This window comes from Geotrypetes seraphini, chromosome 10, assembly GCF_902459505.1.
Source record: "Geotrypetes seraphini chromosome 10, aGeoSer1.1, whole genome shotgun sequence".
Taxonomy (NCBI): domain Eukaryota; kingdom Metazoa; phylum Chordata; class Amphibia; order Gymnophiona; family Dermophiidae; genus Geotrypetes; species Geotrypetes seraphini.
Window position 1 is genome coordinate 49,349,401 of NC_047093.1, and position 25,874 is coordinate 49,375,274.

At 46.6% G+C, this 25,874-nt stretch overlaps 1 protein-coding gene and 1 long non-coding RNA gene across 6 annotated transcripts in view; one reads left to right on the forward strand and one right to left on the reverse strand.

The window, feature by feature from the left end:
• Positions 1 to 288: 288 nt before the first annotated feature.
• The window catches only part of DNM1 (dynamin 1), a 174,137-nt gene continuing 148,551 nt past the window's right edge, over positions 289 to 25,874 (reverse strand). The window contains exons 21-23 of one of the 5 annotated variants that reach the window (XR_004540865.1): positions 24,146 to 24,182; positions 2,384 to 2,452; positions 1,885 to 1,911 (exon numbers count right to left, since the gene is read on the reverse strand). Coding sequence is in view for 4 of the 5 variants with exons in the window: in XM_033960898.1 (XP_033816789.1) it covers positions 20,879 to 20,993 (115 nt within the window). In the remaining variant the exon portion in view is untranslated. Of the gene's footprint in view, positions 1,912 to 2,383; positions 2,453 to 20,814; positions 20,994 to 24,145; positions 24,183 to 25,874 lie in introns of those variants that run through there. The other 4 variants (XM_033960897.1, XM_033960896.1, XM_033960895.1 and 1 more) reach the window with 4 other exon arrangements.
• Positions 22,026 to 23,188, forward strand: LOC117367859. Its single transcript, XR_004540866.1, has 3 exons — positions 22,026 to 22,164; positions 22,317 to 22,373; positions 22,643 to 23,188. It is a non-coding gene; the product is annotated as an uncharacterized LOC117367859 (long non-coding RNA).

Sequence of the window (25,874 nt, forward strand, 5' to 3'; positions counted from 1 at the left end):
AAGGTTTAGCTGTTAAGGAGCAACAAATGTGATCTCTAATATAGGAATTAGGGAAGATGCTTCTAAAACTTCCTTAATTAAGATATGTTCTAAGACTGTTATGTAAGATGTAGTGGCTGGAGTTTGCCAGGTGTGATGATAAAAAAAAAGCAGAAATGAATCCAGCATTTAGGGCAATCTGGTTAACAAGGTAGGGAAAACCAACTACCTGCTATGACAGAATTTAGAAAAAAGGAACTAAAGAAAAGTGAACTGACACATCTTTATTAGTCTTTTAGAGTCCGTTCTTATATATATTTTTATTCATTCAACAGATAGTGTGACAATTATTACAGCTAATAAGCAGCACTCAGGTTCAACTGTGGCAGTTTAAACCACCAGCTTGTAAACCCCCAGCATATCTTTCTTAGTGATGGTTTTCTACTCATGTTTAAATAAACTCCACATCGAAGCATACTGGCTTGAAACGCATGGACATGTATTTTATGTGTGGGTGTGGATGTATATACATACACACACAGACATACACTGTTACTACCATATACTTGAATAATTTCTTATACAATAGGGAGAGCAACACTTTCACTAGAACTTGCATCTGATGTATCACAGCTACATACAACAGAACAAAGTGCATGATGTTAATTCAACAATTCAGACCAGTCCAAGACATACAGCTAGGAGGCAGGCAAGAGTCAGCAAGGAGGCTTACATGTCATATGGAGGCTTTGGACTCTCTGGCCGGGAAGGACTGACCTTGCTAGGTCTGCTGAAAGTCAAAGAAAGACAAAAGGAAGAGAGGAAATAAAGTGCTGAAATATCGGTTAAATAAGAAAAGAAACAAGAAGATTTTCAAGTGCTTTTGGACAGCGGGACAGGAAAAGCACATTTTTGTTCAAGAGAAGATAGGCAAGAGGGAAAAGGTTTTAGGTCAGAGTTTTAGAACTTGAAACCTCCAGGGCAAATAGTCATTTTATTTTCAGAAATTGCACAGTTATAGTCACATTTACATATAAAATCCTCTAACAGCATGTGATACTGGTGCATATGTCCCAGGTAGTAATTAGTAACATAGTGCATGCAAGTGGTACCAGCAAAAGACTACAAATGATAAATAATCCCTGCAGTTTTTTCAGAGGTTACACAGCCATGTTCCCAAAGTCTGTAAATGTAAGAATTCCTGAAGTGGTGAGTGGCAGATGCCCTTTGTTATAAGCCATCTTCTCCATGGACAAGCTGAATAAGGCAGCCCCCCATTAAGCCAGCATATTAGCAGAGGTCTAGTGGCATCAGCCCAGTGTTCCTGTAGGGCCCTGATCATTTGGAATTTGCATATTTCCTATACCTTTCAAGTACAGTTAAGATAACTTTCTATTCCTACAGAAGCTTTTATCACCCTTTTGAGTATAAATTGCACAGTTCCCAGGAATATTTTGTAGCAACTTTTAAAATCATAAGAGACATTCCTTTGTTTCTTAACATCACATTTTAATCTTACTTTTTCTTGTCTGCTTCAGCCTTTGTCATCCTACTACAACAAAAAAAATCTCTAGTTACTCAAATAGTACAGCTGAAATCTGCAGGCAGGTTTAAGTAAGCACATGGTGAGCTGCCAATGTGATGACTGCACCGCCAGGTTTTCACTGTGGTCTAGTATTGCACATACAAGACAAGTCACCGCTACAACTAGTGTCAACAACAGCAGAATGTGTGTTTGGGGGAAAGGGAGGGCATGGGAGAGGGGACAAATCTGCACCATTGGCCAAGGTAGTGGATGGAGAGATGGTGCAGCCATGGACATTGGGCACAGCACTCGTCGCCAGCTTTCTACAGGCCTCAGTTTATAAATCTAAGAGAGACGAATCAGCTGCTCGGATTATGGTGGGTCGAGTTGGTGAGGCAGGGGCCTTCCTGTAACGGCAGCATAGAAAACAAACAGAACACACACAGGCATTAGCATCTTTCAGAACACACAACTGCATGGGATGTATGTCATGAGCCCACCCTGAGATGCTTTGTCAGTAGGAAAATGTTTTTTTAAGGCCAAAATATTATCCAACCACTAACTCCATCTTGATAACATGTATGGAAGACTTCCTGGCTCTTGCTTGGCTACAATAGGGATGTGACAATTTTTGGGAGGTGAACAACAAAAAGGTTCTGTTCAATATTTAGTGAACAAGATTGCAATCCTTGTATTATTGTACTAAATAAACCTATCTGACTGGATGCTAGTAATGTTCCCAAGACCCTTCCCACAAATGCGGACCTATGCTGTGCATTATGGGGGATGTGTAAATATTCCACACATACAAATGCATATACTACCCTAACAAGCCAGAATACAGTAACTTACATTTTTCTCAAAACTAAGCTAACTCACCAGATGTCCTGTAGTTACTGTGTATTTCTTAATATGGAAGCCATTTAACATCTGGATGTATTTTCAAACCTGTAGCAAAAGTCCAAAACACAATATCTATTGATAAATGGGAGATATGTTAAACCAAAACATTGTACTACTGTATATTAGTATTGGTCAAGAATTACATCATGGAGATTATTATTATTATTTTTAATCAGTTTTTGTGTTGTTGTTTTTTTTTTACTTTTCTCATTTTCTGTTCTCAACAGTTACTGTGTTTTGGCTTTTCAGGGTAGTATAGCTGCCTGTATCTGCTAAAGCTATGCATGGACCCTAGTAGGAAAACCAAGATAGACTGCTTTAAAAGTGATGGTTGAATTCCTCTTACCATTCAGCTCTTTAATGAAGTGTGATGTGTATATTATACTGCCTCTTTCCTGCCTTCTTTTACAGTTTATTATAATATCAGAAAATGTGCCTAAATAAAGCTTAAATCATGCTATACATATGTAAAGATCAGCTCAGAGACATGGAGGGGCTTTTTCAGGTGGTAAAAAACCCCTATTTTGCCACCTCACCACCCAATCATTGCTGAATCTTTCATACTTTAAAGCATTAAAACATGCCAAATTTGTGCCAAATTCATACCAAATAAATATTAGAAAATCCAAAAATTGCTTAACTTAAAGCTTTAACTGATCACTGTTGTATCCTACCATGCTTTTCTGAGGGGGGCTATTAAGTTTCCTTTTGCTCGTTAGCCTTCCATACCAGTTGAAACTGACTTTTATTCCCCTTATTTACCATATATACTCGAATATAAGTTGAGACACCCATTTTTCCTCCAAAAGAAGGAAAAATGATTGACTCGAATATAAGTCGGGCGGCTTAATAGTCAAGTGCCCTGTCTTGCCAGGATCTGCACCCAGCGCCCCCTCCCTCCCCCGTCAGGCTCTGCACCCAACCCCCTTCCCTGCCAGGCACTGCACACAGCCCCCTTCCCTCCCTCCCCTGCCAGGCTCTGCACTCTCCCCCCTCCATGCCCTGTACCTCCTCTCTGCTGCGTACCTGGAATCCCTGGTGGGCCAGAGGTATAACAGGCAGGAGCGAGCTTTCCGCACTCCTGCCCTGCAGCTAAACTGGTTGGTTGTTGCCACAAGTTGTGGCTTCAGCTGTAGCTTTGGCACTGCTGCTTGGCACTGAGCGGCTTCCAGAATAGCTGCGGTGAGTCTCACGAGAATTCGCAAGAGCCATTCAGGAAGCCACTCAGCACTGAGCAGCAGCGCCAAACAGCGCTCCTGCTCGGTACAGCTGAAGCCACAACTCACGGCAGCGACCGACTGATTTAGCAATGGGGCAGGAGTGCGGAAAGCTCGCCTCTGCCCGCTACACCTTTGGACCACCAGGGATTCCAGGTACGTGGCAGTGAGGAGGTACAATGACTAGGGCAGGGAGGGAGGAACAGGGAGCAGAGCCTGGCAGCCCAGCAGAGGTCTGCGACAAGTCCGGGGGGGGGGAGCTGGCCCAAATATAAACAGAAACCTCCATTTTGGGGCCAATTTTCTGGACCAAAAATCTCGGTTTATTCGAGTATTTATGGTAGTCCAGCCACAGACTGCAGCTCTCTCTGCAATTTGATACACATGCTTCTGTAATCCTTCCTTATCCCAGGACAAGCAGGCAGGTATTCTCACTAGTGGGTGATGTCATCCGACAGAGCCCCGACACGGACGTCTCACAAGCATGTCTTGCTTGAAGAAACTTAGAAGTTTCGAGATGCCCGCACCGCACATGCGCCAGTGCCTTCCCGCTCGATGGACCGGGCGTGTCTCCTCAGTTCTTTTCTTTCTGCGGAGCTGAAAAGTTTTACTTCAATTCTGCGCTGACTGAATTCCCATTTTATTGCCTTCTAATTCCGTGATTTTGGATTTCTTTTCCTCTTTTCGTGTGTTTTCTTTCTTTTATTTAAAAAAAAATAAAAAATTTTTCTTCCGGCGAGTCGGCCGGGTCGGCCACGTGGCTCAGGCCCAGCTCCTTCGATCTAGCGGCGGAGCTTTTTCGGCCTATGTCCCGGCCAATCACTGGTTTTAAAAAGTGTAGCAAGTGCCAGCGCGCGATTTCGCTGATGGACCCGCATCGACGCTGCCTGCAGTGTCTTGGTCCAGAACATTTCCCGAAATCGTGCCGGCCTTGTTCCACTCTAACAGCGTGAGCGTTTAAGCGGCGCTGCCTGTTGTGGGAGTCGATGTTCAAGATGGAAGCTGCTAAAGAACCTTCGGCTTCGACTTCATCGGCCGCTTCGCCTGTCCATGCGAAACCAGTGACTGCTCCTGCGACTCCGGAGTTCGACGTCGGTGCCTGTCCCCGTCTCCTCGGCTCAGGTACCGCCTTCCACTATTCCACCTGTGGTCATTAAAGTGCCGAAAGCTGCCAAGCAGAAGCACACGACCACGAAGGAGCGCGAAGACCATGCTGGAGGACCTCCTTTCGGTGCGGATCCCTCCATATCGGCTTCGCTGCGGTCCCTGCTGGAAGCTCAGTTTGTCGAGCTCATGCAGACTATGGGGCCCAGATTAATCGCCTCCATCCAGGGTAACGTCCCGGTCCCAGGGGGCGGACCGCCCCCTCCCCCTCCTCCTCGTTGATCGATCTCGTTGCTTGACGAGGAGGAGCGGCGAAGGGCGGCTGGTCTCTCGAGGCGGGCTTCCTTTAGCGATATGCCTCCTTTAGAGCCCATTATGCCTCCGCGCCATCACGGTGCCGTTCCCCCGACTGATGATCGAAGTCCTGGGCATAGTAAATCACAGGAAGAGTTCTTCCGCACTCCATACCAGGCCTGGGCTGCAACACGGGAGGCGGCCTCCATTCCGCCCCTTCGCTCTACCGCTTCCAGTCCCATACATTCACTGGAAGCTTCGGGGAACCATACGAAGTATAGACGTTCTCGCTCTCCCTCCCGGCACCAGGAGGGACATCGATCCAGACACTCCTCTCGGCACTCCTCGCGCCACTCGGAGGTTTCGCCACAGAAGAAGCTGCCACGTCTGGGGTACTCCTCATCGGATTTATCTCCCCAAGAGGGGCCGGAGTACGAGGAGCCATCTACCTCTTATTCTCCTTGTCGCGCCCAAGTTTCCCTGGATCCTGAGGCTTCTACTTCCTCCAGTCCATCTCGGAGGCCGGTACTGGCGGACCAGTTGTCTTTTTCTTCCTTCCTCTGGCAAATGGCGGATGACTTGGATGTGACTTTGGACACTGGGTATCGGTATTCTAAGGAGTATCTCGACACCATGCACTTGCCTAATCCTCCTGCGGAGTCTCTTCGACTTCCTCTGCATAAATTACTGGATCAAACATTCATGCGATGTTTCGAGACGCCGTACTCCATCCCTGCGGTCCCGAGCAAATTGGATGCAAGATACCGCATTGTTCATCATAAGGGGTTTGAGGGCACTCAACTCTCTCACCAATCCCTGCTGGTCGAGTCCTCTCTCAAGCGTTCTCATCCCTCCCAGGTCTATGCCTCTGTACCACCGGGACGAGAAGGGAGAACGATGGATAAGTTCGGTAGGAGAATCTACCAGAATTCTATGATGGCGTCTCAAGTGCTCAATTATAATTTCTTTTTTTCTTCATATTTGGAGTTCTTCTTGCCGGTGCTCCGCAAGTTTACTCCTTACATTGATGCTCAGGCTCGATTCGAGTTCGAGGAAGTGGTAGCCTCCCTTTCCCAGCTACGTCTTCAGCTGATGCAGTCCTCGTACGATGCCTTCGAGCTCTCGGCACGTGCTGCCGCCTGTTCCGTGGCCATGCGTCGATTGGCATGGCTTCGGACTATTGACATGGATCTGAACCTCCAAGACAGACTTGCCAATGTGCCTTGTGCGGGCACTGATTTATTCGACGAGTCTATCGAGACTGTTACCAAGAAACTTTCGGATCATGAAAAGTCTTTTCAATCTATCCTTCGGCCTAAGCCCAAGCCTCAGCAGTCTCGACCTTCTAGACCGCCTTTGATTTATCAGCGGCGCTACACCCCTCGTCAGACTCCTGCTACGAGACAACCGGCGAAGAGACAGCCTCCCCAGAAGGCTCAGCAGAAACCTCAGCCGCCGGCTGCACCGAAGGCTACTCAGCCTTTTTGACTCTCTTCCAGGGAGCATAACCGACCTCGTTCTGCATCCCCCTATTTTTCCCATCGGGGGTCGCCTCCATCATTTTTACCATCAATGGGAGGCTATTACCACCGACCTCTGGGTCCTTTCCATCGTAAGAGAAGGATACTCTCTTCATTTCCATCGGGTCCCCCCGGACCACCCTCCAAGAGAGTATCCTTCCAACTTAACGCAGACCTCCTTCAGGAGGCTCAGGCTTTGCTTCGGCTTCGGGCCGTCGAGCCGGTCCCGGTGGACCAGCACAACCGGGGTTTTTACTTCCGGTACTTCCTCGTCCCGAAGAAGACGGGTGACCTACGACCCATCCTGGACCTTCGAGTCCTCAACAAGTTTTTAGTAAAGGAGAGGTTTCGCATGTTGACCCTTGCTTCTCTCTACCCCCTCCTCGAGCGGAACGACTGGTTATGCTCTCTGGATCTCAAGGAGGCCTACACTCACATTCCCATTCATCCGGCCTCCCGCCAGTTCCTCAGATTTCGGGTGGGACATCTACATCTGCAGTATCGAGTGCTTCCTTTCGGCCTGTCCTCGTCTCCCAGAGTCTTCACGAAGTGTCTGGTGGTGGTGGCCGCTGCACTCCAGAACAGGGGTCTTCAGGTATTTCCCTACCTCGACGACTGGCTCATCAAAGCCCCCTCTGCTCCAGAGGTCATTTCGGCGACCTTGACCATGATCTGCTTCCTGCAGAGCTTGGGCTTCGAGATCAACTTCCCCAAATCCCATCTGCAGCCTACCCAGTCCCTTCCCTTCATCGGGGCGGTACTGGACACCATTCAGCTTCGAGCATTCCTTCCTCCTCCGCGCATGGATGCTCTTCTTCATCTCTGCCAGTCTGTATCTTCTCGCCAGTCCATCTCAGCGAGACACATGATGGTCCTCCTGGGTCACATGGCCTCTACAGTTCATGTGACACCCTTTGCCAGGCTCCATCTCAGAATTCCTCAGTGGACCCTAGCTTCTCAATGGACTCAAGTGTCAGACCCGTTGACTCGACACATCATAGTCACTCCTGCTCTTCGGCAGTCTCTACTTTGGTGGATGACCTCTTCGAATCTATCCAGAGGTTTGCTGTTTCACCTCCTCATCAGAAGGTTCTCACAACCGATTCCTCGGCCTATGCCTGGGGGGCTCATCTGGATTGGCTTCGCACTCAGGGATTCTGGACCAGTGCGGACCGCCTCCATCAGATCAATCTTCTGGAGCTCAGAGCAATCTTCTATGCTCTTCAAGCTTTTCAACATCTGCTTCACGACATGGTGGTCCTCATCCGCACAGACAACCAGGTCGCCATGTATTATGTAAACAAGCAGGGGGGCACGGGATCGGCCTCCCTCTGCCAGGAAGCTCTCAAAGTCTGGGATTGGGCAGTTCGCCACAATGCCTTCCTCAAAGCTGTCTACATTCAGGGGAAGGACAATGTCTTGGCAGACAACTTGAGTCGACTCCTCCAGCCTCACGAATGGACTCTCCATTCCAACCCCCTTCATCAGATCTTTGCACAATGGGGGACGCCTCAGATAGACCTCTTTGCGGCTCCCCACAACTTCAAATTGCCTCAGTTTTGCTCCAGGATCTACACTCCTCAGCGCCTCGAGGCAGATGCCTTTCTGCTGGATTGGAGGAATCGATTTCTGTATGCGTTTCCTCCATTTCCTCTCATTCAAAAGACTCTGGTCAAATTGAAATCAGACCAAGCCACCATGATTCTGATAGCTCCTCGGTGGCCCAGACAACCTTGGTTCTCCCTTCTGCTTCAACTCAGCAGCCGGACACCAGTCCTTCTTCCAGTGTTTCCTTCTCTGCTTACTCAACATCAAGGATCACTGCTTCATCCCAACCTGCAGTCTCTCCACCTGACAGCTTGGTTCCTCTCAACGTAACTCCTCACCAGTTTTCTCAAGCGGTGAGGGATGTCTTAGAGGCTTCCAGGAAGCCTGCTACTCGACAATGCTACTCCCAAAAGTGGACTAGATTCTCTTCCTGGTGTATTTCCAATGCCAAGGAGCCTCTGCGAGCTTCCCTATCCTCTGTGTTGGACTATCTTCTACACCTGTCTCAGTCTGGTCTCAAGTCTACATCTATAAGAGTCTACCTGAGTGCTATTGCGGCTTTCCATCAGCCTCTACAGGGGAAACCTCTTTCTGCTCATCCTGTGGTTTCCAGATTTATGAAAGGACTTTTCCATGTCAATCCTCCTATCAAACCTCCTCCTGTGGTTTGAGATCTCAATGTCGTCCTTTCTCAACTCATGAAGCCTCCGTTTGAACCTCTCAACAGGGCTCCACTTAAGTATCTCACCTGGAAAGTGGTTTTTCTGGTGGCCCTCACGTCTGCTCGCAGGGTCAGTGAGCTTCAGGCCTTAGTGGCGGATCCACCTTTCACAGTATTCCATCATGACAAGGTGGTCCTCCGCACTCATCCGAAATTCCTGCCTAAAGTGGTCTCTGAATTTCATCTCAACCAATCCATTGTACTTCCAGTATTTTTTCCAAAGCCTCATTCTCATCATGGAGAATCAGCTCTTCACACTCTGGACTGTAAACGTGCTTTGGCTTTCTACCTGGATCGCACCAAGCCACACAGAACTGCTCCTCAACTTTTCGTCTCCTTTGATCCGAACAAGTTGCGACGACCTGTATCGAAGCGTACCATCTCCAACTGGATGGCGGCTTGTATCTCTTCCTGCTATGCCCAGGCTGGATTATCCCTTCCTTGTAGGGTCACAGCCCATAAGGTCAGAGCAATGGCAGCCTCTGTAGCCTTCCTCAGATCGACACCAATTGAGGAGATTTGTAAGGCTGCCACTTGGTCCTCGGTTCATACCTTCACCTCTCATTATTGTCTGGATACTTTCTCCAGACGGGATGGACAGTTTGGCCAAACAGTGTTACAAAATTTATTCTCTTAAGTTGCCAACACTCCCACCATCCCATTGAGGTTAGCTTGGAGGTCACCCACTAGTGAGAATACCTGCCTGCTTGTCCTGGGATAAAGCAATGTTACTTACCGTAACAGTTGTTATCCAGGGACAGCAGGCAGCTATTCTCACGTCCCACCCACCTCCCCTGGGTTGGCTTCTCAGGCTAGCTACCTGAACTGAGGAGACACGCCCGGTCCATCGGGCGGGAAGGCACTGGCGCATGCGCGGTGCAGGCATCTCGAAACTTCTAAGTTTCTTCAAGCAAGACATGCTTGTGAGACGTCCGTGTCGGGGCTCTGTCGGATGACATCACCCACTAGTGAGAATAGCTGCCTGCTGTCCCTGGATAACAACTGTTACGGTAAGTAACATTGCTTTTCCAGCATTCCCAGCCCAGGGACCTGAAGCTGGCTTTGGGCATCAAAACCAGCTCCTCGCTGTGGCAACATGCAGCAGTACCACTGCTCCACCATAGCAACCCAAGCAGCGGTTTCCTCTAATATTTTCGGGGGGGTGTGCAGTATTGTATTACACATAGCTTTATAATTGTGCAATCAAGGGAAGACAGAAAGTATGCTATTTGTACTGTATCACTACTACCAGGGTTCTGAGCTCCATCATAGCTCTACTTTTCTCCCTTATTCTCCTTTTCTATCTCTTTACCTGTCTTTCAGTTCTCACCACCTCCACCACTGTAAATTCCTTGTCAAGGTGCAATCTGGTGACATCAGCATTCCTATCCTATTTCATGCCAGTTTCAATTGCTATTAAGGACGCAGGTGGAGGCTTACAGCTGGTGGCTTGTGGGCTTCATGAGCCCCATGGAAAGTCACGAGGGAAGCCAGAGTGAACAGTGTGCTGGTGCAAAAAACTGGTCATCCCCACTATCCTCATTGGGTACTCTGGGTCCCTTTGTTAGTGTCTATGGAAAATATGTATTGGATTGTGGGCTACACGAAAGCACAGTAGGCACTCCTGAAAGATATGTTGTGTTCCTGTTTCTTCAAGGCCCAACTGTGAGTACACTGCTTCCACTAAAACTGGACCTTTAGTAAATATGCTTATAATGGAGTGTATAGGATGTTGCCAGTTCCCCTAAAATACTTCCTCGTAGTCATATAAAGAAACCTAGCTTTCAAGAGCTCAGCAGAGAAGGCACAGTTCAGATAAACTCCAGGACAAAGAAAAGCCCAGAAAGACAGGAACAGCCTATGTATAAGGTAACAGAATACTGGCTAAAGTAGGAAAAATTTTATCTTGGAATTTTGTGAAAGTCCTGATCTTTTATGGTCTGGCTCTGATTTGAGTCAAGTGCACACTGTGGCTGTGGGGTTTGGCAAGTCTACATGAAGATTTTAACTGCCTTTCAAGAGATTTAATTTTTCAATTTACCAAATCTGTGAAGTGAGCAGGCTTCATCATACTTTGCTGAATGTTAATAAAGTTTTTGTTTCACTTTCAACCCTTTGTATGGCTGTGTTTATGGAGTCTTTACCCAATCCTCACTGGGAATATTCTAATGCCCCTGTATCATTCCATGGTGCAACTGCACCTTGAATATTATTTGCAATTTTGGTCACATCTCAAAAAAGATATAGCGGAATTAGAAAAGGTACAGAGGGCAATGAAAATTATAAAGGGGATGGGACAACTTCCTAATGAGAAAAGGCTAGGGCTCTTCAGCTTAGAGATATTCAAGAGGTCTATAAAATACTAAGTGTAGTGAAGTGAGTAGACGTGAATTGCTTGTTTACTCTTTCCAAAACTACAAGGACTAGGGAGCATGTAATGAAGCTACTCAGGGCTAGATTCACTAAGCCCACTGATTGTGTACCGACCCGATTCACTAACCTTGGTGCCGATCAACCTCCAATTCGATTCGATACGCGAATGAGGGGAAATAGCATGCAAATGTAACCGGCAGTGATTCACTAAACATTTTCAGGCACACCGATTAGGCTGGCTGATCCAAAAACAAGCAACTGCCGAGGACCAGTCGCTTGTGCAAAAACCCTACTCTGCTGACTCTCCTGCTCTTGCTGCCCCGATTCCATGGTTTTAACCCTTGGGTTAAAGCGGAGCTGCACTATGGCATGTTCTGTTAAGTTCCAGAACACGCCGCAGTGCAGCCCTGCTTTAAACCCGTGGGTTAAAACCACGGTGAGTAAAAAAAAAAAAAAATTGCATCAAGAGAAAAAAAAAAAAAAATCAGAGAGAAAGCGCATGCGTCAGGATGGTCTGCGCATGCGTCAGGATCACTCTTTTGTGATCCATATGGTTGGTTTGGGTCATGCCTCTGACTGGCCTAATTTGCATGTGGATGTGTTGTGAATTGGGCGCCTGGCCACCTCATGGATCGGATCACCATCAGATTGGATCTGTGAGGTTAGTGAATCTAGGACTTAGTATTAGATTTTTTTAAAAATTGGACAAAACATTTTTTTCAGTCAACGTATAATTAAATTCTAGGATTCATTGCCAGAGAATATGGTAAAAGCAGTTAGCTTAGCAGGGTTTAAAAAGATTTGGACAAGTTCCTAAAAGAAAAGTCCAGGGGGGCGTGGCCGTGCAGAGAGCAGGGAGGACGCGTTTTCCCTGAGCTCCGCTGTTCTTCCCCTGCCTCGGCTTCCCTGCACTAAATACCGCGAAAATCGTCTCCACCAAACGCCTTCCTTTGCTCCTTGGGGGCCCATGGACAGATTTATACACAGAGGTACAGCGGATATGGCCTCCAAGGTAGCCAAAAAGGACTGGGAACGGGCGAAATCGGGACCCAGCCACGAGGACAAGATGGCGGATCCGGGCGACGCAACGGCTGCAGGGGGAGCGGATTTAATAACGCGCCTCACTGAGGCAGTGGTCTTAGCGCTGGGGTCGCGCCTGGACAAAATGCAGGAGTCCTTGGATACCTTGTCCACAACGGTGACTGAATTTAACTCCCGGGTCGCTGAGGTGGAACAGAGAGTTGGCGCCGCGGAAGACTCCCTTGTCACGCTGCAAACTGAAGTTTAGCAGATGCAATGTAAGGTGGGACAATTTGAGGAAAAACTGGAGGATCTGGAGAATCGCTCCAGACGGAACAATCTGCGCCTGGTGGGAGTCCCTGAATCTGTGCAAGAAGGAGATCTGCTTACCACATTGGAAACCTGGTTGGCGGCGGAGTTGCTGGGAACGCGGGATCTGGGACCTTTGCGCATTGAACGGGCGCACCGGCTGGGTAGAAGACAGGAGGGAGCGACCAGACCGCGTGTGGTGATTCTTCGTATATTGAACTTTGCCATCAAGGACCTTCTCCTCCGCAATTATCGCCAGCGCAAGGATTTACAATTTCAGAACCAGCGTATCTTCATCTTTCAGGATTATTCTGCACAGGTGGCCTCTTTGAGAAAGGGTTTTTCGTCTGTCTGCAAGCAACTCACTGAGAAAAAGCTACGCTTCACGCTGCAGTTTCCTGCTAAACTTCGGGTGATCTATGATGGTCAGCCCCATCTCTTCGACACCAGTGCGGCGGCCAGAGCGCAAGTTCTTCAATGGTACCCTGATCTGGGGTCAGGCACCTGAGGGCCTTTGACACTATTTCTGCTTCCTCAGTTTGATTTGAGTGGGGTAGCCTGCGAGAAGCGGGTGATATCCTCATTGGCACTGTTACTTTGCATATGTTGTGCCTGTACTCGGTTTGTGGTTCCTCCCTTAAGGGGGTATGACTGAATAACATGGGTTCCTGGCTGGGTTCTGTATGTTCTTGTTTTTTATCCTGGTTCTATGTTACACAAATATGCACCTGGGTTCTCTCTATGGGTTTATGTTGAATACTTCTGGTTTGGTGGATGCTCTGGAGGCGGGGGTGGGACTTTAGGCCCTTTGTTTTCCCCTCTCTGGAGTGGTGGTATGGTGTACATCGGGGGGGTGAGGGGGGAGGGGGTTCTTGGAGTGGGGGCTGGGGTGGGGGGAGGGGGGTTTGGTTGTGGGTGGGAATGGGGGGTTTTGTGAGGGAGATGTTGAGGCTATGGGTTTTGGTATGTTGGGTGGGAGGAGGGCGTAGGGAGTTCAGGAGGGGGGGTGGGGGGAGGCTCCTGACCTATGTGTCTGTTATTGATTCTTGTGGGGAACTACGGTGGAGACTGGGCTGCTGGGGGATGGGCTGGGACCTTCGGCAGCTATTTTGTGCTCTTTTTCTCTTTTGGTATCTCTGGTTCTTTTTTATGCCTGTTAAGAAGGGTTTGAGATGTGTGTCTTGGAATGTCTCAGGTATTAATTCTCCTATCAAGAGAACTAAGATCTTGCAGTGTCTAGCTAGACATCAGGCTGACGTAGCTGGCCTGCAGGAGACTAAGCTCACTGAACGGGAACATGGTAAATTGTGTCAATCCTGGGTGGGGCAGTGTTACTCGGCCTACTCATCTAAAACTAAGGCTGGGGTGGCACTGTTGATCCGCAAATCAGTGTCCTTTACTGCATCTAGGGTCCTCTCTGATCCCGAGGGCCACTATGTTATTGTCCAGGGTTCCCTTCATCAGCGCCCTGTAATTTTGGTGTCTGTCTACGCTCCCAACAGTGCACAGCGGTCCTTCTACAAGAAATTGTTGGGGGTACTGCTGTCTGTCTCAAAAATTCATGAGTCTCAGAAAATCTTTATGGGGGATTTTAATTCTATATTGGATCCGCTTCTGGATTCTTCTAAGGGATCTTCTTCCACCTCCGGTAGGTCCGATAATGGGCTTGCTGCTTGGCTGGAGGCCTTAGATCTAGTGGATGTCTGGCGGACCCTACACCCAGGGGAGCAGGATTTCACTCATACATCTAAAGTGCATGGTTCCTCCTCTCGAATAGATTATATTTTTCTTTCGCGTTCCTCCTTTTATGCAGTTCATGCGGCTGAGATTGGAGTACTGGCTATTACGGATCATACTTTGGTGTGGATGGACATTGGATTCTCGGCGGGAGCCTTGGGGGGAGGGAAGCAATGGCGATTCCCGCTTGCGCTTTATTTGGACCCGGATTTTAAATCTTATTTGGAGCAACAGTGGCGGGACTATGTGGAATTTAATGGGGACCATGTAGATAATGGAACTCTGTTTTGGGAGGCGGCTAAGGCGGTGCTCCGGGGGGCGGTGATAGCCTATTGCGCGCGACGTAAGAAACTGCTTGCGGAAAAAATCTTGGTTCTTGAACGCAAGGTGCGGGATAGTAGACTTTTGGTCCTTCGGAATCCTACCCTGTCGCATAAGCATGCTTTTCAGGCGGCCCAATCAGCGCTCCATGCACTCCTTCATGAGAGAGCCCACAAATCCCTTTTTTATTATAAGTACCGATTACACTGTTTTGGTAATAGGCCAGGTAGAATGTTGGCCCAGATGACTAAGGCGAGGCGGGGTGCCACATTAATTACCTCGCTTAAAGATGATGGAGGAAGATTGGTTACAGAGCAATCTCAGATGGAGCGGCTATTTGTTACCTTTTATAAATCTTTATACACAGCGGAAGTAGTAGGTCGAGAGGCTCAGATTCACGCATTTTTGGACTCGTTGCCCTTACCTAAACTATCGACGACGGACTCGGACGTATTGGCTTCCCCTATAACCAGAGAGGAGGTGCTGGGGGTTCTCAAGCATCTTCCTCTTTGTAAATCTCCGGGCCCGGACGGCTTTGGGGGGGAATTCTATTGTCTTCTGCAGGGGTATGTGGCTGATCCGTTACGGGGCTATTTTGCAAGTGCAGCAGAGGTTGGACAGTTTCCTCCAGGAGCAAATCGAGCATTAATTACTGTATTATCTAAACCGGGAAAAGACCCCTTACTTGTGAGCTCCTACAGACCTATTTTGCTTATTAATGTTGATCTTAAAATCTTAGCTCGGGTTATGGCCAACCGTTTGGCCCAGTTTGTTCCCTCTTTGGTGGGTGCAGATCAGGTAGGGTTTGTGAGGGGGCGATTGGCATGCCATAATGTTCGGAAGCTCCTCCTTGCTCTGGCCCATTGTGATTCTCGGAAGCAACCCGCGCTGGCTATTAGTTTCGACTCCGAAAAAGCCTTTGATAGAGTAGAGTGGGCCTTTTTATTCCCCTTGTTGCGCCACTATGGGCTGGAGGGGTTTTTTATGAGAGCTCTTGGGGCCCTTTATTCCCATCCAGTGGCGGCCGTATTGGTTAATGGAATGGCTTCTTCGGATTTTGTGCTCCAGAAGGGCACTCGCCAGGGCTGCCCTTTGTCCCCTCTACTTTATATATTATTTCTGGAACCCTTATTGATTTCCCTTCGATGTCATTCTCAGATAGCTGGAGTAGAGCTGGGGAATTCCTCTTTGTGTTGTATGGCTTTTGCCGATGATATTATGGTAGTGTTGACTGACCCGGTTTCCGGCCTCCCTAGACTATTGGAGCTGTTTTGCCGGTTTGGGGAGATCTCGGGCCTAAAACTCAATGTGACTAAATCGGAGGCACTCCCACTTCATATTAGTATTCCGCATACGTGGGCTGACTTCCCACTCCGGGAAGCTCCACAGCAGGTAAAATACTTGGGGGTTTTGATACCGTCTTCCCTCACCCGACTCTATGAGATCAATGTTAAGCCCCTACTCCGGGGCACGGTGGAGCTACTCCGCTTGTGGGGAGATTTGCCGGTATCCCTTGCGGGGCGTATATTTCTATACAATATGATGATTGTCCCTTGGTGGCTTTATCTGCTTCAAACTCTTCCGCTGTGGTTACAGACCGGGGACTTAGCTCGGTTGTACAGTGCTTTGAGGACTTTCTTATGGCGTGGGTGCAGGCCTCGGCTATCTTTACGCATTTTGATGTTGCCTGAGTCGCAGGGGGGATTTGGACTGCTAGACATTCGCGCCTATAACCTGGCTTGTGGGACTAGATTGATTCGGGACTGGTGTATGGAGAGCTCCTCTTTTTTAATGTTTTCTGTGGATAGGGATTTTTTACACCCTATCTCTGGGTTGTTTTTGTTACACGCTCCTGCGGCCCAGTTGGATTCTGCCTACAGGGGACATGTTGTTTGGGCCTATATGAGACATATTTGGAAATTACTGTGTAAACATCTGGGCATAAATTCTAATATCACTCCTCTACTCCCGGTGGTGGGTAATTTGCATTTTAAACCGGGCAGCCACAGCAAGGTGTTTCGGACTTGGCATGCACATGGAATTCATAGACTGGGGATGCTCTTTCTGATGGAGGCGATCTTCTTTCCTCGGCCGAATTGGGGTCGCTTTATAGGCTGGATAGGGTGGACGCTTTCGGCTACCTCCAGCTTCGTCATTATGTTCTTAGCATCTCTGGGGATTGCTTGAGCGGCGCTGTGGCACAGAACCTGGGGAAGTGTTTGGCGTTGGGGGATGATGCGGTGCCATGACTTCGCTATTATGTCAATGTTTTGGGCCCCCCTTTACTGACCGAACGGGCTGATTGGTTGGCAGGGGCGTGGAGTGCTGACTTGGGCTGCATGGTTTCGTCTGAATTGATGTCTCGCTGCTTTGTCCTTGTGCGTACCATATCATGTAATATGTTACATAGGGAACAAGAATATAAATTCATCCACAGGGCTTTTATCTCCCCTCACAGAGCACACCGGGCCGGTATTACAGATAATGCGGGGTGTCCCAAATGTTCTGTAAATTCTGCTTCCCTGGGTCATATGTTTTGGGACTGCCCCTATGTGGGAGCCTTTTGGCAGCGAGTCTGGTCCTACTTGTCCTCATTGGTTCCGGGGCTACCGGGCTGTAACCCCTGTATAGCTCTTTTTTACCAGGAGGCGGAGCTTCTTGGATGCACTGTTGGGCAGCGGCAGATGATTTTTAAGGCCCTTTTATTGGCTAAGAAAGCCATTTTGACTTTTTGGCGTGAGCCGCATGCTCCCTCTTTCTCTCGATGGCAGGGGTCTCTTTATGACCTAGCTCTCTTGGAAAGACGGACTGCGGGCACTAGGGACGAACGCAGGTGGTCTCGATTTCAGGATGTCTGGGAGGAGTATTGGCTGACTCTTCCCCATTGTGAGCAGAGTCTCCTATTGAATTGTTAGTCTCTATTGGGCCTTCTGTCCTCTTATGTATTTTCCCTCTTCAGGTTTTTCTTTTTTCCGTAGATCCTTTTGCGGGACTCCTTTCTCCTTCTCTTGCTTTCTTTTTCTCCTCTTCTTTCCTTTGGACTTGGTTCTCCTTTTTCTTGTAGGTTTATTTCCTACCTTTCTTTGGCCTATAACTTGTCACCGTTTGTCTATTTGTTGCTTATCTTGTATATTTCATCTATGTTTCTCACAGGTCGGGAGTAGGGGTGGGTGGGGGGGGTTGACCCTGACGTTATATGTATATTTTGCATTGGGCTTTGGTATTGGGGTGTTTCATTGTGTTTTGGGGGGACTTTGGAGGGTGTTATATGGAAAACTGTATTGAGCTCCATTTGTTTTCTGAGCAATCTGATCTACCTTGTGTTGCTTTGTGTGCGCCCGAGTGGGCGCTTTCTGCTGGATTGCTGGAAGTCCTGTACATTGTTTTGTTTTCTGCTTGTTGGTTTGCTCAATAAAGAAATATTATATTAAAAAAAAAAAAAAAAAAAGTCCATAAACCATTATTAAGTTGGATGAGAAAATCTCCTGCTTATTCCTTGCAATCAGATGGCTGGACACATTGAAAATAACCATTTGGATGACACTGGAGGACCTTTCCGGACTAGCACAAAACAGATTTCTTTTTAGATCTGCAATTCATCAAGTCACTAGGACTCGAACATGAGTCAATGGCACCTCACAACATTCCTTGGATAAGCAACATAAAATCTGTTTTACTCTTTTAGGATCTTGCCAGGTACTGGTGACCTGGAATGGCCACTGTTGGAAACAGAAAGCTGGGTTTGATTGACCTTTGGTCTGTCCCAGTATGGTGATGCTTTTGTGCTTATGTAGCTATTACAGTAGAATCTCAACTATATCATAGGTAAGTACTGCAGCTGGCCCACAGTCATTTACTAGGGGGCACCCAGAAAAGAGAAAACCCAGGAACACTTAAAGGCCCTGTTTTACTGTCAATCCTGCCCAACCCTTGGAAGTCCAGACTGCCCCTCAGGTGCTCATGCCCATCATTGAGTCCCCATTTGAAAAAGTGACCATGGATTTAGTGGGGCCATTGGCGTGAACCATATGAGACAAAAGTATATTCTGGTGATCCTGGACTACATGAGCTGGTATCCAGAAGTCATAACATTACATAATATGAACACTTCCACAGTAGCAAATGCCTTGTGAGACAATGTTTTTTTTCACAAATGGGAATACCCAAGAAAGTGTTCATGGAACAGAGCGTGCCTTTTGTGTCATGTCATGAAATAATCATGCATCCTGTCAAAAGTGAAGACGTTTTCGACCTCAGCATATTGGTCCAGTAAACCATCCCTCAGTATGCCAAGGGCTTCAACCAAACCTTCTAGACTTTCATGCCTTGTTTAAATCTCCCAACCCATCCTTCTCTCCTGCCTCTTCACATTTCTTATACCCTATCATTTTTTCATCTCCTTTTTCCCAATATGTCTTTCCCTACATCTTCCCTTCACCTTCCCCTCCCCCTCAAACAACCTAAGCAGTAAGTGCTGTCCTTCCTCCAAAGATAACTGGCAAAACTCACCCACTGGCATTCTCTGGCTGCTAATTTTGAGATACAAGAGTAGCAGCCAAGATGTGGTGGCTTGTAGTGGCAGATGCCAGCAAAGGCAGCATACAATGGCGGCAGCAAAAAAACAGGTTCCTGCTAACCCAGAGCTAAGTAAAGAGAGAGAGAACCAGATGCTTTTTAGGTCTGGTCTCTGTAAGGTCTTAATACCTATTAACAGGTATGGAGAAAGCATAATGGTATGAGCTGGGTATTGAGGTTTGCAGCTTGTCCAGCAATTGGAGTGATGTCACTTTGCTTCCAACATGTGAACCACTCAGGGAACAAAAGAACTTAAGACTTGCCATACTGGGACAGACTGAAGGTCCATAAAGCCCCATATCCTTTTTCCAACAGTGGCCAACCCAGGTCACAAGTACCTGGCAAGATTCCAAAGAGTAAAACAGATTTTATACTGCTGATTCTAGGAATAAGCAGTGGATTTTCCCAAGTTCATCTTAAAAGCAAACAGGATGCTAGGAATTATTTAAAAAGGGATGGTTAACAAGACTAAGAATATTATAATGCCCCTGTATCGCTCCATGGTGCAACCTCATCTGGAGTACTATGTTCAATTCTGGTCTCCTTATCTCAAGAAAGATGGTGCTAGAAAAGGTTCAAAGAAGAGCGACTAAGATGATAAAGGGGATGGAATTCCTCTCATATGAGGAAAGACTAAAATAGTTAGGGTTCTTCAGCTTGGAAAATAGACGGCTGAGGGGAGATATGATTGAAGTCCACAAAATCCTGAGTGGAGTACAATGGGTACAAGTGGATTGATTTTTCACTCCGTCAAAAATTACAAAGTCTAGGGGACACTCGATGACGTTACAGGGAAATATTTTTAAAACAATAGTAGGGAATTTTTTCTCACTCAGAGAATAGTTAAGCTCTGGAACACATTGCCAGAGGTTGTAGTAAGAGCCGATAGCGTAGCTGGTTTTAAGAAAGGCTTGGACAAGTTCCTGGAGGAAAAGTCCATAGTCTGTTATTGAGAAAGACATGGGGGAAGCCACTGCTTGCCCTGGATCGGTAGCATGGAATATTGCTACTCCTTGGGTTTTGACCAAGGACTAGTGATTGGCCACCGTGAGAATGGGTTACTGGGCTTGATGGACGATTGGTCTGTCCCAGTAAGGCTATTCTTATGTTCTTAACAACGGCTTATGCACTTTTCTTTAAGGAAGTTATCCAACCATTTTCTTAAACCGTGCTAAGCTAACTGATTTCACCACATTCTCTGGCAGTGAATTCAAGTGTTTAATTACACATTAAGTGAAAAAATATTTTCTCTAGTTTGTTTTAAATGTACTTCTTAGTAGCTTCATTGCTCCTGAGAATATTTAATTGAGTTTAATGATCTAGACTAGAGCTTCCTATGCAGTGAAGAAAATTGTTGTAGAAATGTTCTGTAGAGCTAACAGTTTTATAGGCAAGGCATAGCTTTCTGGACTAAAACTAGAAGAAGGACTTCAAGTCAGTGCATGTACCGTCCCATAGTAACTCATCTTGTGAATTTCTGCATGTGTTCTGATTGGTCATTAAAAGGACAATATAAGAAGGTAAGAATCCCTGGTCTGGACTAAGATTACATAGTACTAAAGACTAATAGCCGCCAGAAATGTCAACTAACTTCACTCTGCTTCTTCTCCAGTTTTGGTTATTTATGTATCTGATATACCATCTTACATAATAAATATATCAAAGTCGTTCACATACTCATAAGAAACCTCAAATGTTGTTGGGGTGTTTTTTTGTTTTTTTTAAAGCAGGACTAAGCACTAGGATATCTGGATGGTTCCTCCTCACTGCTGGCATTACAGATAAGAACAGTGACTTTAAAAGAGTTTAGGGAGGGGAAAGGTTGTTGTTCATCCAGCATGTCAAGCCTATGTGGAAACAAAGGAATCCAATGTGCTAAATCAGCAGTGTAAAAGAAATGTGTGTTAAAATTGAACACACATTTTCCTAACTATTGTGATTTTTTTAAAAAGCTGCTACTGTTTTATTAAATTTCAAAGAAAAATCAATTATGTTATTTTCTAAGCTGGACAAAGGGACAGATATATAATACAAGTTATATAACTACCCTGCAATGGCAGAAGGAAGTCCACATGTCAATCGGTAATCTAGGAAGTATGCCTCATCATAATGTATACTGGTCTTCTGCATAACCCCTTCAGGATCCCCAATATATCAAAGAAAAAAGGCAGTCAGTTCATTGCAGAGAAACCAATCAAAACGCTTCCCCCCCCCCCCCCCCCCATTTTCCCCACAAATCAGCCAAAACAGACTTTCTTCCTTCTGCCATTGCAGGACAGAATACACTTCTCCCTTCAACCTAATTCTATAAAATCCAAATTTTTTCCAGCTGCCTAGCATCTCTCTATTTAATAATCCAGGGAAAATTTAAACAGCTTGTAATATTTTGTAACAATTACAATAATCCCTTCCCATCTGTACTGATTTTTTATCAGCCATAATTTCTACTGACTCAGAATAGAAAATGTCATTTCTAAGCAAGGAAGGATAGTACTGTCATTGCTTGGAGCTATTGTAGCCAATCGGTGTCAAGCTTCCTTTGGATGGTATATAATTGTGCCTTGAACTAGAATGACATGGCATAAAACCAAGGGAACAAGTATAATTTCAGCCATTTACCATAGGTGCGGGAGCAAAGCTTTTCACCAGTCCACAGGAGCAGTAAATAGCTTTGCTCCCACAGGCTAAAAAACCCCATTGTTACCACTCCCTGCATTTCTTTCCTCCCTCCTTCCTACTGGCATATACCTTCCAGAGCCAGCTGATAGCCGATCTGCTCATAGCCTTCCCTCTGCCAGGACCCATCCTTATGATGCAACTTCCTGTTTTCATGAAGACAGGAAGTTGCATCATATGGAGGGACCCCGCAAAGAAAAAAACCATGAGCAGGCCTATGTGGGATTGGTTGGCTCTGAAAGGGACAGGACAGGAACAGAGCTCACAGGAACGGATATAGAGCTGATGGGGATAGGGACAAACTTTGTCCCCATGTCATTCTCTACTTTGAATATTGAAAAGGTGGCTATTTGTAACAAAGTGGCAGGATAAGGACAATGAAAGAGTCCAAACCACTTCAGAGATATATATATTTAATTTTGGCTACATCTAGTTTCTATTGTGTAGGTCACAATTATAACTAAATTTCTCAAATCAATGTTTTTCCCCTGAAGAATATCAACTTCACCTACTGGAGCTGAATGTGCATTAGAGATTTGCATACCAAGGAGGTAGTGTATGCAAACTGAAATCATGAATATTCATTGTGGATATCCTGACAACCTGATTGGCTGGGGATCGCCCAGGACAGATTTGGGAATGTTGATTTAGATCTAGGATATACCGGTATCCTAAGAGCAGGAGCCTGGCTCCTATCAGTTGCTGAGTCAGATGCATAATCCGTAGCTCATTTTCTAATATACTCTTGGATTATGCTGCAACCTCAGTTTTCATTTGAGTTACTAATTTCCCTTTCTATGCATGCTTTGCTCTCATCCAGGGCTTCCAGAGTATGGGTTGTGTCCCATAAAGGGTAGCAAAGACCTTGTAAAGTGCTGCTCTCACCCCCTTCCCTAAGAAAAGACTCGGGTGTAACGCTGAACAACACAGCTCACGAGAACTGAAAACGCTAAGGACCTTAGTCAAATGACCACCTCTACAGACTCCTTCATTTCTGCTTTTGGGTCACCGCAGCTATGAACTTACAATTCCAATTTCTCTATGGAAGATCTAGAAATACTGGTCAAAGAACTTGCAAGACTTTTGGATTATTATAATACAAGTGTTCTTAACCCAGTCCTCAGAACACACCCAGCCAGTAGGGCTTTCAGGATACCCATAATGAATATGTATGAGATAGATTTACATGCAAATGTATTCCATTCTGTTGTGGATATCTTGAAAATCAGACTGGCTGGGTGTGTCCTGAGAAATGGGTTGAGACCCCATGTACTAATGATCAGTGGTGTATTGAGGGTAAGAGGCGCCGGGGTGGTGGTGCCCTACCCTCTTCTCTTCCCCCCCCTGGACCTGGAAGTGACGTCAGAGGGTGAGCCGATGCTGGCATCAGCAGCAGGTTACTTGCTGCTCGTGCTGGCAAAGAGCTAGTGGGGGGGGAAGTGAAGGCATGCGCATAATGTGTGTGGGGGGGAGGAAGGGCAGGGGGGGCAGAGAGGAGGGGCAGGGGGGCAGAGAGGAGGTGGGTTACTGGCACCCCCACCAAGACAGCACCCAGGGTGGACTGCTACCCTCCTGTCTCCCCCTTACTAAGCCACTGCTAATGATAACATATGTAGTGATCTTTTGAGAGCTCTGCTTCCTTCATCAGGTCCGTCAGTCCTTACAGAAAAGAGCTAAATGTCTACAGCTGCAGAGAAAAAAAAACCATCAGTAAAAAGGAGGCACAGAAAGGTTAAGACCTGGTTACCTAACCTGTCATGCTAACCTCCAACCTTAAAGTCATTCACCCAGAAATGCCACTCAGTCAACGCACCTACGCCACCTAATCTCACCAGATGCTACTTAGTGCATATGTTTTATTGTCATTTCTATATTGTAATTTATGTAAATTGTGTCATCTCTGTTCTGTTTGGATTATTATGGATGTATTTTGTAACCTGTTCTGGGCTCCTTTGGGAGAATGGGCTAAAAAAATTAAATAAATAAATATGAAAAACAAACTGAATTTTCCTCTCAACTACAGGAATTCTCCACCCAAGAAAATGTTAAGCCTGTGGCTGCTGCTTTCCTACTCTTAGCGAGTTTTGCATTTTTTTTGAAAAATGGTAATGTGAAATGGACTTTACTGATTGTCACCATGCATCTGCTATAGCAGATAGAAGGATCATTGTTTATGACTTAGATGGCATCTGTCCCTGCACCTTTCGAGTCAAATGAGCGAGTGGCTGGCTGTAATGACTGGTGTACAGTAACCCCTGACTACAGAGGTATAGCGTACATTGACAGATGCATGAGGTGATGGGGATGAAAGCGCAGAACATACCGTAGCTGCCAGTCCTCAGGGGTCACTGATAGTAATTCTGAAAGATAACATGAAATCCAAATGGCATTGAGACTGTTGAAGGCAGCACAGACTCAGGCATGATGATGTACGTACATTCCTCACATACATTCAACAGTGGCTCAGGATAAAAGACTTAATTTTAACATTGTCTCCATGGATGAATTTTTGAAAAACCTTAATGCTCGTCTTTGTGACATGAATGCACACACACACATACACACACCCTATTCCTCCCTATGTGTTTGGGGCAGCCAACAATGTGGAAAGCTACAGTAAGACCAAACACTTTTGATTTAGACTTAGAACATCCCCTCTGAGCATTACAGAAGGAACATCCTATGCAAAAGGACAAGAGACATAGGTGTACCAGACATGCACATTTCTGATAACAGTAGGTATGGAAGCCTGTAGCAAGGCAAGATTTATGTGCACCCCACTACCACTGTTCCCTCTAAGTGGAGCAAGTGTCCTCCAACTGCTTTGCTGGCCAGTGGGAGTGGTGCTTTAATATTGTGTTTTCAATCTCTAGGGACAGACAGGTTTGCTGGAATCCTGCAGAGCTTGCCTATCCTTCACTGTTGAACATGTGATGGTGAAACAGCACCCCTCACTGGTAGGTGGAGGACTCCTGCTCAGCTTAGAGAGAGAACAGTGCCCACTACGGTCAGCCTCACTCATAGTATAGCACTGTATGTCGCAAACTTTTCAAGGTGCAGCACACTAATCGCATGGCCACGGTTGGAGGGCACCTGGAAATGCGCGAATGTTGACGCAATGATGTCATGTGGCATCACGTCAACGTCGGCGCTTATGTCCTCGAGCCATGGCACGGAGCCTCCTATTACCACCGGTGGAGGGGTGCTGCAGAAGGAGAGGTGAGGAGAAGGAGGAGAGGCGCGGGCGCTGGCGCTGACTGACTGACTACAGGACATGCCTCTCGTCGTGAGAGGCACATCCTGTAAGCAGTCAGCTGGAGCCAGCACCTCTCCTCCTCGCTGGCATCTTGCGGCACGCCTGGAATCTGCCGGGGCACACAGCTTGTGATACACTGGTATAGAGCAAAGGTGTGGCGGAGATGCAGAATATAAATGCACACATCACACCAAGCTGAGAAGTGATCAGCTGGCTGGATCATTACATGCATAGAATAAAGAGCCCTCACAAAAAAAGTCAAAATCGACCAGAAAATATACACAAAAATAAGGCAAGCTTGATAGGTGCAAGTATCATTCAAATTTTTTAAACTTTAACAGAAGATTAGCAAATCAGGGGCAAATGGATCTCAAGTGCCCACAAGTGTCAGATATAGACAAGTCTTGTCTGATCACCAAAACGTAGGCTATCATTGGACCGCTCAAGGACCCCTTTATCCTATCTTAGGCATCGCTAAACTTACATTAGCTACAAAACAATAAAAGTTGCTTAGCTTTTATTTACTGGTGGGTGAAAGGCCGGGACCATAAAAGTAGTGATTCTCTCAACGGAGTATCCCTATTTCACCACAAGGGCTTCATCAGGATATATACCCAATAATTCCCTGTAGCTTTTAGGGAACACTGCATGCTGCCCTTAACTGAAGCAAAAAAAAAAAAAGCACACCCACCGCCGAGGCTCCTGATGAAGCCCTTGTGGTGAAACAGGGATACTCCGTTGAGAGAATCACTACCTTTATGGTCTCGGCCTTTCACCCACCAGTAAATAAAAGCTA